The sequence below is a fragment of the Poecilia latipinna genome, unplaced genomic scaffold (genome assembly GCF_001443285.1).
Source record: "Poecilia latipinna isolate Pla-1442-1.1 unplaced genomic scaffold, P_latipinna-1.0 Scaffold1989, whole genome shotgun sequence".
Classification (NCBI taxonomy): domain Eukaryota; kingdom Metazoa; phylum Chordata; class Actinopteri; order Cyprinodontiformes; family Poeciliidae; genus Poecilia; species Poecilia latipinna.
The window spans coordinates 61196-73505 of record NW_015114605.1 but is presented as its reverse complement, the minus strand read 5'-3'; the positions used below and the strand labels follow the sequence as shown (position 1 = coordinate 73505).

Below are 12310 nucleotides of genomic sequence, written 5' to 3'. Positions count from 1 at the left end.
GGATGACTCAATAACTCAATCAGCTGATAAAAACTGAGTTCACCGCAGACGCCAGAGATGAAGGTTTCCGAGCGCAGAGAAAAAAATTAAATAAAAATACGATTCAGACATCTACAGGTGGACGCTTCAGTTTCTCCAACAAGACTTCACTTTTAGAGGATTTCATTACCTCTGTACCCTTTTCACCCTGTTGGTTCTCGTGTAATGAGGTGCAGTAACACGAACACGAAGGCCCCCGTTTAATTGTGTTTTTGTATTTTTTTTAACGTGTGGGCTCCGATCGCAAATGGGAGGGGAGGAATGAATTTTCTGAGCCAGACAGTTTCCCTCGGAGGGTGATTGAGAAGAGCCAGTAAACACTTTGGAGAGTCGGGAGGCGGTGATTAGGATATCCAGAGGATAACACTTGATTGTTTTCCTCCCATAAAAACTAGGTCTCGACGAGTGCAAACACACGCTCTCCAAGGCGCTCCAAAAAACGAGCCGCCACCCCGACGTGCTCAGATGGGCGTCGTCGCAGGTCGTTTGTGTTTCTGCACGGCGACTCCGGCTCAATTAGCAATGCAAATGCGTTCGCTGGCGCCGCGCGTGTCAACAAACCGCAGAAATAGACCTCTGAAGTACAGTACTTCAACTCTCTGTCTGCCTAAACCTTTCTTTGTCTTGTCACATTGCACACGTTCAGTGGATCTTTTGGGGAGTTTTAGTTTATATTTGCACTGGAATGAACTCTGTGAAGAAATTTTAGTAATTAGCTGCAAAGACTGTATTCAAAAGTCAGTATCACCCATTACTCACCATGGTTTCTATAGTATTGCTGCAGTAAAGCATGGCGGTGGCAGCATCATGCCGTTTTCATATTTTGGAAAAATAGAAACTAAAATAATGAAGTGGAACTTTATAACCTTGCTATCTTAACTATACTGATGGGTGGCACAAACTGATAAATTTGTCTCACATCTAGAGATGGAAACCCATCAGACATATCTCTTTGTTGACCTGCAGTGTGCAGCAACAAGTGGGGGAGGGATAGAGCAGCATTACTTCACAGAGCTAGGGGAAAGTTTGGTCTTTTTTTTTTTTCTTTTTGGACTTCCTGAAGAGAAACTTAAGCCGTAGAAACTCTGTGACGTAAAACCAGTGGTAAACTTCTCTGCCTTCACCTGCATCCTGTAATTGCTTTGCTTTGTCATGTTTTTCTTCTTTGACTAAATCGAGTTGGAAGTCTGGTCTGAACAAGGTCTTATCGGATTTACCAGAAACAAGCTGGCAAGAGGTGACTGGGTTCAGAGCCAGTCAGTTAGTAAAGCAATTAGACTCGTAATTGAAAAAGCTTCAACATTAACATTGAATGAGGTTTATATTGAAAATATGCGCTGATTTTTCCTGAGACATTTTGAACTTAAGGACATTTTTCTCTATGACCGTCTGAATAACATAATGATCGTTGTCCATCTCTCAACTTACCATCATTGGAAGAAAAAAAAACAGTTTAAAGGTTTGGGAACTGCTACCACCTCATTATTCCAGCAGCCTTCCTGGGTTTAATGATCAACTTTCATCCAAAGACCATTCTTTTCATCCTGAAAGGTAAAAACCTACTGCAAATTAGAAACTGTACCATGAAAGCGAGGTTAGGTTTAAACTTTCCTCTCCTAATTGGACAATTTTCTGTGCGGTGTCGACTTAAATGGTCACGTACTGGTCTAATAGATGGCCAATGAAATTCTTAAAAAAAAAAGCCTGCAGAAGACCAATAAAAGTGTGCAACTTGACTGCAGTCTTCAACACCGAGGCGGCTGAAGGACTGTGTGGCTCCTTCTGCCACTGTTGTAGTCGGCCGTAACTTTTCATAGACTCCTTTCCGTCGCATAACTCTGGATTTCTATTGCTGTTGCACATCCAGTGGGCAGCCGGAGTTCAGCGGCTTGACACATGATGGAAGCCCTCGCTGCTTCTGCCATTCAGCGTGAGGCTTACCTTGAGCTGGAGTGCAGGAACAGCACAATGACTGCAGTATGAACATGGAGGTGTTTGTTAAAAGTGTGGCACTCTGAAGACCTGAGGAGAGCTGAATTAAAAAGAAAAAAAAAGCCATTGATTTATTCTGAGTCTGACTTTCATTAGTAAGGATGGACAAAGAGAGAGAGAGAGAGAAAAAACAGATATTTACTTTTTTAAAGTGTTTTATTTCTTCTGACTGACGTGGAGAAATGTGTTGTTAATCTCATACTGAAAAATTTAGAAAATGCAAGTGGGTTATAATCCTTCGTATAAAAATACACACACACACACACACACACACACACATATATATTGTAGGTGTTATTAATTCAGTGCAGTGCACCACAGTAAAGGGAAAAATAACACAGAAAAGTTGATTAAGAGTAACTCAGAACCACTTTTATTCTTCTTTTTTCACACCCTCCGTGTTGGCTATGCTACACGCAAAGTCGTTGCCATAGCAACTGACTGACAACAACGCCACTGATGTTTCAGGATTCAACACCAAAAGACAGACGAACATTACCCACACAAAGAACAGATTGTTCAGTCCATTAGAAGATCATGTTTTCAGACTTGATCTTTATTTTGCATTTATTAATAAGTGATCGTCTGAACACAGCAGTGATTGATTCACTAATTTAAATGCCTGCTCTGCTGATGATCTATCAGAGTTAGTGTGACGGTCACCTTTATTTTTTATTTTTTTTTAATTTTTTTACTGAACCAAAGTGCTGCAAATTCCATGTTAAGGTTGTCATAGTCAAGTTAGCATAACTGACCTACTTCTCTCTAGCACTATTTTTTTAATTAAAACTTTCCTGTCCTTGTTATCTAGATGTCATAGTGTTGACATTTGCAAAGCACTGTCACTTTTTATTCTACATGTCACATGTAAATTTAAGATTTAGCATGTTATGTTGATGACTTGACAGCTAAAACCAATGCTAATCATTGTCAGCTAATCTTACGCACATGGTGTCAGATTGCAGTGCGTCTATTGATGCAACTATATTTGATTTCTTTGAAAAAGGTCTGATAAAAAGTCAGATACAGATGAATAAAAAGGTCATCTGCATATAAATATATGTAAAAAAAAAAGTCTTTTACTTTTTTTCAGAAGTTTGTTTTGATTTTTTTTAATGATTGGATAATTAAACAAAGTCTTGAAAATCCCACACTCAGTTTTGCTTTTTTACATATTTATCTAGAACTGAAAAGCAAAATGTTTAAATTTCAGATATTTGAAGACTGCCTCCATCACGTATGGTGACAAATGAGGACATGACGAACAAGAAGATATTTGATGAAGATACATCCCTTAGTAACAGCAGAAACTCACTTCGACGGTTCTTTCTCATCCAGCCTATTTAAACTCAAACGTGGACCACTTTTGCGTCTCTACATAGCGAATTCCACCGAGAGACATTTACAGATCTCAGACAACTCGTCGCCGTAAATCTGAATCTGTCCCAACGCCTCGTAAAGACTCGCGTCACATACGTTTTTAAGGGACTTCCACCGCCTTTTATTTCTCAGCTGTCTTTCATTGCCTCCCGAGGCTCTGTCGTGTCCGTTCCTGTGTTTTACAGAGCTGTTAACAGCACTCCTCCAGCCTCAGAGAGCAGAGTGTGCGAAGCAACTCAGACCTGTAACTATCTGCGAGCAATGGGCCACCAAGAAGGATGATTCACGGCAACAGCAGAGCACACGTCCCCCCCCTCCATCCCTGAGGTGTGAAAGGGGCATCACCGAGAGGGAACGTATCGTAATACTGACAGAGTCGTCACAAGCTGACGAACTCAAAAGCTGAAAAACTGGCTCACGATGTTTCATTTTTTGAGTAAGTGCAGTTTGAAAGCCACCAAACCGGAACTGATTTTCTCAGTTTTCTTTTTCTTCAATTCTGGAAGTTTCACCAGCAAGACTTTATTGAAAGATAAAGTAGAAAATAAACAGTTCCCCATGCAGTCAATTTGACAGCTGATTGTGCGCTGATTCATGTTAAAATCTAATTTAATAAATGCTCTGAACCCCAAACAAATGTCCTTATTTGAACATAAGACATTATCTAATTTATGACCCAATGTTTTTCAGAAATGATGTATAATGATATACGGTATTCTGCAAGTGTATGTTTAAATTTTCCCTATTTTGCCATGTTACAACCATAACCCTGGTTGTAGCATGATTTGGAAAACTAAGTTCTCTTCACAATGACATGTAAAAAAGAAACAAACAAATAAACCAATGCAGTCCACTACTGCATAATCCTGTTTTAGTATACATGTTGTTCTGTGAAGACTTCATAGGTTGTTTCTTTTTGAGGGAACATTGGTGAAAAAACATAAAATGCTGCAGACACATCAAAGAAAAAGGTAAAAAGAGAAGTTTACAACAGGCTCAGGTCACAAGATAATATACCAACCTGTGAAAAAGTCTGGTTTGTACTTTCCTACGAGTTGTGTGTGCTGAAAACTAAAACTATGTGGACATTGTAAAAGCTGCTGCTGTGTTCTCAGCTTAAGGTTTCCTTTTTTATTCCATCAGTTCATTACCTTGAGCAACATTAGGTGTTGGTACTAAGGGGTATGGTGGCCCAGAAGTGTCCAAAAGATATCAAAAACCATAACAAAACAAAATTTATGCAAAAACTAAAGTTATGCTAAATTATGTCAACATTTGTTTTAGCATAGAAAGGCATTGTGGCCTTTGTTGTTGGGTTGCGACTTTTGCATTTTGGTAGCCTGACCATTATCTGACCACAAAATTCCATTCGATTCTCATTTCACGTCAGTGATGCATCTGGGATTTCTCCCACTGAGTTCAATTTCTATGGTAGAATTTCAACTGGGCCAATCAGCGAAGAGAATGAGGAGTTGTGAATGATGACATAAATTTTCTGTGCTGTTTTTGAATTGTAGCTTGACTTTGGTTGCAGCAGAGGAAGTGAACGACGCCATTCAGTCTGCGTGGGCCACATTTCCAGATGCTGAGAAAATAAAGTTGGGCCATGAGTAATATTTAAGATATTTTATTCCTGGCAAAGATCTTGTTTGTTTCTGCACTTCTCTTTTCAAAGAGTTGGATGGTTGTTTACTAAGCGCACAATTTCCGGTAAGTTTCATTGCGTAGTTTCCTTCATGGTCGAGCTGGCGCATTTCATACGTCACAGCTAAATTAGCGATTGGGTAAAAATCAGATGTAATCATTTAAAGCTTCAACGAAGTCCACATCTCCAGCAAGCAATCGTTTCTCAGTAGCTCAGGGTCCAGCGGCTCTTAGCAAAGCAAAGCGCAGAACAGGACACTGGTTTCTAGCATGTCAGCATTTTGTTGACCCTTCTGGGCCACCGTGAAGGAAAACCTTTCACATATGAAATGCATAAATTTAGTGATGTGACTTAAGTACACTTGTAGATTTTTTTTCAATATCTAAATGTGAATTTATTCATTTTAATACTATTTTTGTTGATTTATCACAGGAAATCCGAAGGAAATATATCAGTTACCTGAATACCTGTCAAGCAACATCCTAATTTTAAAAACACATCAGATGCCTCCCTGCTGTTGTGATTCCAACCTGTGAAGAAATCCATAATTTTCGACAGTCCAAGATTAATAATGTTTTGCTCAATGAGCAGCTGACCTGAGCAGTCGCGTCGCCGATTATAAACAGTCTGCGAAAATGCTATTGTCAGAGGCTAATGTGACACAACAGTGAGCCAATAAAAAAAATATAAAATCCAATGGTCCCATCTAAACAAACCAAGGGAGAGCAGGTGAAGCTGTTAGTCTTGGCAGAATAGTAAGAGAAAAACTTCTGTGTGAGAGAATCCAGAGATTTTTCTAGATCCTGGGAAGTGTATTCTGGCAGAGCCCAAACACAACAAACCTGTATTCCTAACGCAGCAAACATTTGCACAGAGACACAAAAAAATGAGACAAGCATGGATGTCTCTCCCCCATTTTTTTTTTTTTTTTATGCTAAGAGGCTGCAGCTTTAACATGACATCATAGCTCTGAGATTTAGTCCTGCGGTTTGTGGCCTCCAGTAAATCCTTCCTGTTGAAGTTGCTTTGTAGCCCTCCAGGGTGAGAGTATCTAAACAGAGTGAGTGATTATTCAACGTGCGGATATTCAGGTTCCCGTCAGTGATTTGTATAAATAGCCATCCAGGTCCAAATAATTCACTACCCACTCAGTGGCACAGCTGTCTCAGGGAAAGATCAGAGTTGGGTGGCGCTATACTGACATCTAGTGGTCAGAAAATGTATTGGTTAACTTTGATTCCCAAGCAGAAAGTCAGTCATACCACCTATATGAGATAGATAGATAGATAGATAGATAGATAGATAGATAGATAGATAGATAGATAGATAGATAGATAGATAGATAGATAGATAGATAGACAGACAGATTCCAGACAACTTGAAATCTAAGTTTCTTAGTGGTGTGATACATCTTGAGCCTCACTGTAGATTTAAAGTGAGAACATGAAAAATATAAGTTTCACAAATCACAAACCCTGCCTTAAAGCATCTGTGACCAGTGTGCGATATTTCATCTATGTCGGACCAGTCTATGCGTTGTGCTTTTCCAGTTTCTCTCAGTCCAAAATGGTCCTAATGCCAAGATGCCACTGCAAAACAACTAATTCTTTGTGTTTTCACTAAAACAATAAAGGTTTTCTAAATTGCATTTTAAAGAATCCGCTTTCAACCTCTCTTTCCGTGTTTTATGTTGTTTGTCTTCTGGGCTTCTGTACGACGGCAATGAAGGAATCCTGATTCTGATTTTGAGCAAGAGATGGTCAAACGTTTTCCAGTAGCCCGTTTAGTATTTTCTATAAGCATCTTCAGCGCCCCCTGGTGTTCAGAGTTATCTTACAGTAGACAGTGCCCATTCAATTTGACTTCATATGCAAATAACCAATAAAAAAAACTGTTCTGAATGCCAATTGATTTTTTTATTGTTGTTTTTTTGCCATGTGTTGCCCTCTAGTTCATGCCACATTTGAAAAAAATGTAGCGATGTTTTACATCAAACCATTTTCATCTGCTAAAACGCAAAGTCCAGACCTGAGTAACATTGAGAATCAATAGGACGTTGAAATGAATTTTACAGCTGCGTTCTGTCCAGTTCGACTGAATTTCATGTTTTTTTGCAAAGAAGAATGGACAAAATTTCAGATGTTTACTGATGCATACAGAGATATATTCTAAAAGACTGTAATTGTGAAGAAAATTGGTTCAACACAGTATTGATTTGTGCATCATTTTCTTTCAGCTTCACATATAAACAATGCTTCTTGGTCTTAAACACAGATTCCCAATAATTTGCATCTTTATATTTTTGCAAGTTTATAGTTAGAATGTGACAAATTGAGACAGATTTCAAGCAATACCTCTGTAAGGGACTTTGAGGTTGGCTAGCTGCAGCTTCAACCTCCGCTTTTAGCTGCCCAGATAACTGCCAGGAATGAGAATCAGTTAAATCCTGGGGGAGTTTCCCACCCGACTGTTTCGCTAATAAAAACCGAAACAACATGCAAATAAAATGTAAGCCCCTTTCTCCATGCAGCTGTACCCTCTAATGAGGGGCTTTCCTGGTTTTTTGCAGTAAAAAATGTTGACCTGTTTACTGGTAAATCTTAAAAAAAAATAAATGAAAACAATCTCCCTTCTTACACGTTCAAGCTGTTTCTTATTTTTATAACTTTATGCAGCGCTCATCTTAGGCTGATGAGCATATCGGGGGCAACGCAGGGGTTCACCGTGTTGCCTTGGGATGTTTTAGTGCTCAGCAGGGTTTCATGACACAACCTGCTTCAGGCACAAATATGTAAAAAGCAGCTTCTGCTCTCTGCTATCCTGCGAAGAGACCAAGATAGCAAGGAGAGACAAAAACAGCACAAACATGCTGAGGGACTGTGAAAACTGTATCTCCAAGAAGGTTTTTCTTATTTTGCATCTCAGCTATCTATCTATCTATCTATCTATCTATCTATCTATCTATCTATCTATCTATCTATCTATCTATCTATCTATCTATTTATTTTGGTCATTTGCCAATGTATTTGTTTCACTTCTTGTTTGTTTTTTAAGACTGCTTAGCCTACTTGCCGCAAGATAAATTTAGATTGCAGTGATATTATTAAATTGGAATACGAATATAATAATATATTGAAAATTGGGAGCCTTAAACAGGTATGGAACTTCCTTTTCATTGAGGCTACTTTTCTGTATTTTTTATATTCATTTGATATAATATTCTGATTTTAAATGTCATGTTTTTTTTAACTGTAAAAAAACCCATCAGAATTAACAGACAACCATCAGAATTAACAGAAATTGAGACTTTTAATGTATATAATGTGTTTCACTGAGTGATAAAGTTCCTGAAATAAATTGTCCTTTCAGTATTTTAATTTATTGAATATATCTGTAGCAGTAATCAAGTCTCTGTGTTTGCTGTGACATTTAATTTGACTTTCTATAAAATATCACTAAGTAAAGTTGATTCATTCTTTACCTTTGGGTGCAGATGAACAGCTGGACACTTTTAAAGGACTTTAATATTCTGTAATGATTTCAAGTCGTGCCCAGCGACGCAACCAACGTTTCGGGTGTAACAATATAAACAATATAATATAGCTATATCAAAACTATTTGTGTATTTTACTATATAGTTTATATTTGAATATTGTTTCAAATAAGAAAAGATGAAAGCGTGTTGTCTAAAGGTGCTTAACGAAACGGTATGGGCGTTACGTACGGTACTTCCGGGTTTGACGTCAGCGTCGGCGCAGCTTGCAGAGATACAAAGAAGACGACAACAATGGCTGATGTTTCTCTGTATCTCGCCAATGTCAACGTGTCTTTAGGACGGGGCATGGACACGGGGCAGGTAAGAGTATCGCTGCTTCTCTTCCAGCCTAACCAGTGTGCCGCTCGCGGTGTGTTTACCGATTTCTAATGTCTCCGGGTGTTTGGGGCTTGTCAGCATTTAGCCGCAGCTGTGTCATGTCGGACGGATCTGATTAAATATTACTGCTGAATTTGCCTAGACGCGCTTGTCATGTCCTCCCAGGGTCAGAGCCCGAACCCGGGGAGGGAGTTTGAGAGCGTTGAGCTGGGAGAGCTGGGCCAGAGGACGGAGCCGAAGGAGAAGGCTCCCCGCCGCATCATCCACTTCTCCAGCGGGGAGACCATGGAGGAGTACAGCACCGACGAAGAGGAGGCAGAGGACCCGGAGGCGGAGCGGAAGGACCTGCTGTCCCCTCCTATCGATGCGGTGAGGGTGAGGAGCGGTGGAGGGTCGGGTCGTAACCTTTTGTTTGTGTGAAGGTTGAGGGTAACTTTATGTTTGTCCTGCAGTCCAAGATGACCTGGGGGCCTTACTTCTGGTTCCACATGTGGAGAGCTGCCACGTCCACCATCTCAGGTTTGTAGAGGCTGTAATACAACTATCCAGCACACATTCCTATTGAAGAAAGATGTTCCTTTCTTAATTGTAGACGGTTTTTTATATGAACATATAATCAGCTTATAACCAAGGCCAGGGGTGGGTTTAGGAAGATATGGGCTATTGGGCAAAAGTCAGTTTTGGTGCCATAATCACACCAGATGTTTAATAGTTTTGTGTTTTAATTATAGTTAAGTTTTATTTTGTTGTGGCATTTTTTTTGTCTAATTCAGTTACTTTTAATTAGTCTTTTGTGTGTGTTTGCTAAGTTTTATTAGTTATTTTATCATTTAGTTTTTTATTTCACCATTTAGTTTTTAGTTGTCTTGTTAGTTTTAGTTTTTTCATACTTTGGGTAATATTCAAGTGCAGAATTAAAAAAGGTCAAAGTATTGTGATTAGGTATACACTGATACTCAACAGAAGATACCATTTCCAAACAAATGTATTTAATTATTGCTGAACAACCAACTGATTGGCATTTTCTCCCAACTTTTGCTGTCTCCATTTTGCAGACGAGCGTAAATGTCGCTAGGAAGAGTGTGGCGTGCTGTAATTTGCCGGTAGTTGATGATCATTTCTGAAGTCTAATAAGTAGATTCATAAACACAAAAATGTTTAAGTGTGTCTCAGTTATATAAACACACGGTATAATTGTAGATGGCTATTTTTTTTCTCTGTTGAATAGTTTTTATAAATTTTAGTTAACAAAAATGTTTTCTCAATTTCAGTTTTTGTTATTCCGATGCTTTTAGTTTACTCCAGTAACTTTGACCCACACAAGTTTCTTGTATGTTGATGATAGTTAGTTAGTTAGTTGATAACAGAACAATGGGGCCATGACTGCTTTCTATTAAAACAAAGTGTACAAAAACATAATCTTTCCTGCGGTAACAATATGCCGCAGATAAGTGCCATTGACATTGTTAAAGCAGTAAGGACAAAATTGATATTGGCTTGTGTTTTGTCAATTTTTATTTATTTTATATTACAGCATGCGACTACCTTGGGGAGAGGATGGCGTCCCTGTTCGGAATAACATCGGCAAAGTACCAGTATGCCATTGACGAATACAACAGGATAAAGAAAGAGGTGACGCCGGAGCACTTTGAGGAAATGCTATCTTCATTTGTTGTGTCTCAGCCATCCTAACGGTATTCCTTCCTGTGTCCTCCAGAAGGAGGAGGAGGCTGAGGAGAACCGACTGTCGGAAGAAGCGGAGCGGACCTTCGACCAGCTACAATCTCAGGAAGTGAAGGGCGAGCCAATCGCATTGGCGGACGCGCAGGAAGCAGCGCCTGCTCGCCCCGACACGACCTATCAGCTGGAGAACGAGAATCCGGTGGCTCCGAACACGATCACCGTCCCGGTTATCGTCACCGCGACCTAACCGCTTCCCGAGAGAGGACATTTTAGTGTTTGTTCGTCAGTAAAGAAAAGAACACGGTCTTGTTTCACCAAGCTGTTTGGTTTGTGTATAACACGGCTTTTAATGGGCAGATCGGATTGGACAGGTGGGGGCACGTCAATGTGGGAAATCAGAAACCTTTAAACACATGTAGTTGGGCAGGTTTTAGAAAATAAATGTCACTGTAGGTTGCTACAGCAACCCTCCACTCTATGCTATACAGGGAGGACAAAGTGTTGCTCCCCTGTGTCTCAGATTGACCACACACAGTGCCTAAACCACCCATACAGCCAGCGCCAGATGTGGGCTGAGCGTCTGTTTAACCGTGATCCAATGTCCCTGCGGACGGTTTACGTTACTCATGTCAAGGTTTAGCAGCCGCTCATGTCTACGTCTGTTAGCGCTGATGTCCTGGATCCACCTGGCTGCACCAAAGAGCTGGCCATTTTAACATTCCTTCACCTCGTGTCCATATGCATGCCGTATGTAGACGTGTTTTAATATTACATGTTCAGGCTTGTGTTGCACTTACTGTCTGTGGAAGCACTGAGCAGATTAAATGGTGGCTACATTTTAGCCACAGGGTAGGCTAACATTTAGCAAAAAAGAAATGGTGAGAAGTGGGTGTAAGGGTTGTGTGTTGCTGTTTCATCTGCCTTATTTACTGTGAACATTAAAATAATCTTGTGTAATCTTATGGGTAAACAAATTATGACACTAAGTCTGTTTAAGGACCTACAAAGTTAAATTTTTAACCACTTGTAAGCAGTTTTTTACACTTATTTATTTTCTTAACTTATTGAGCTGTTAATTTGAACATTTTCTATTGTTTTTGTAACATGACAATAAACTGTTAACTGACTCTTTTCTTTACCCATGACTCTTTTTTTTTAAGTTTTGACAGTTGTCTGCACATCTCAATGTGTCAAAAATTAAAAACTTAAATTGTCTTAAATTTAGGAAAAAATTAAGTAATCCTTAATGTTTGTATTTATTTCTCAGGGACAGTGTCTGAACACACTAATCTTTACAAATACAGATTCTTTGCATCAGATTTAGCTTAGACCTACTTTCTATCTGGGCAGGTCATAACTTTAAATTACATTCAACATGTTCCATATTACATTAGCCATTCACCCTGAGCGTCCTTAAACCAATTTACAACCATCGACATAACACTTGAAGCTACCGCTTCAAAAATGTATTATTTTGCTAAATTTCCAATTTTGACAGAATTTCATCAGCTCAGGGCATAATTTTGCAATATCTGAGGTTAAATGAATATCGTAAATATTGTTGTGGCAGGATTATTTTATGCAGACATCTTCATTGCGTTCTGTTACTCGAGGCGGTCAAAGCTACCGCAAACTAGCTGCTAATATATTCATGCTAACTAGCTAACCAGCTAGCTTTTCTGCGTCTGTCACAGGTA

The 12310-nt window shown here is 39.4% G+C and overlaps 1 protein-coding gene across 2 annotated transcripts; it reads left to right on the top strand.

The window, feature by feature from the left end:
- Positions 1 to 8750: 8750 nt before the first annotated feature.
- Positions 8751 to 11741, top strand: LOC106935621 (protein FAM177A1-like). 2 transcript variants are annotated; one of them, XM_015016173.1, is made up of 5 exons: positions 8751 to 8912; positions 9096 to 9299; positions 9383 to 9449; positions 10465 to 10562; positions 10648 to 11741. In XM_015016173.1, exons 1-5 carry the CDS (start codon positions 8766 to 8768, stop codon positions 10858 to 10860), a joined length of 729 nt encoding a protein of 242 aa, XP_014871659.1. In that variant the 5' UTR covers positions 8751 to 8765; the 3' UTR covers positions 10861 to 11741. The 2 variants fall into 2 exon arrangements, with proteins under 2 accessions (XP_014871659.1, XP_014871658.1); XM_015016172.1 differs by having other exon boundaries at positions 9096 to 9305.
- The last annotated feature ends 569 nt before the right edge of the window (positions 11742 to 12310 follow it).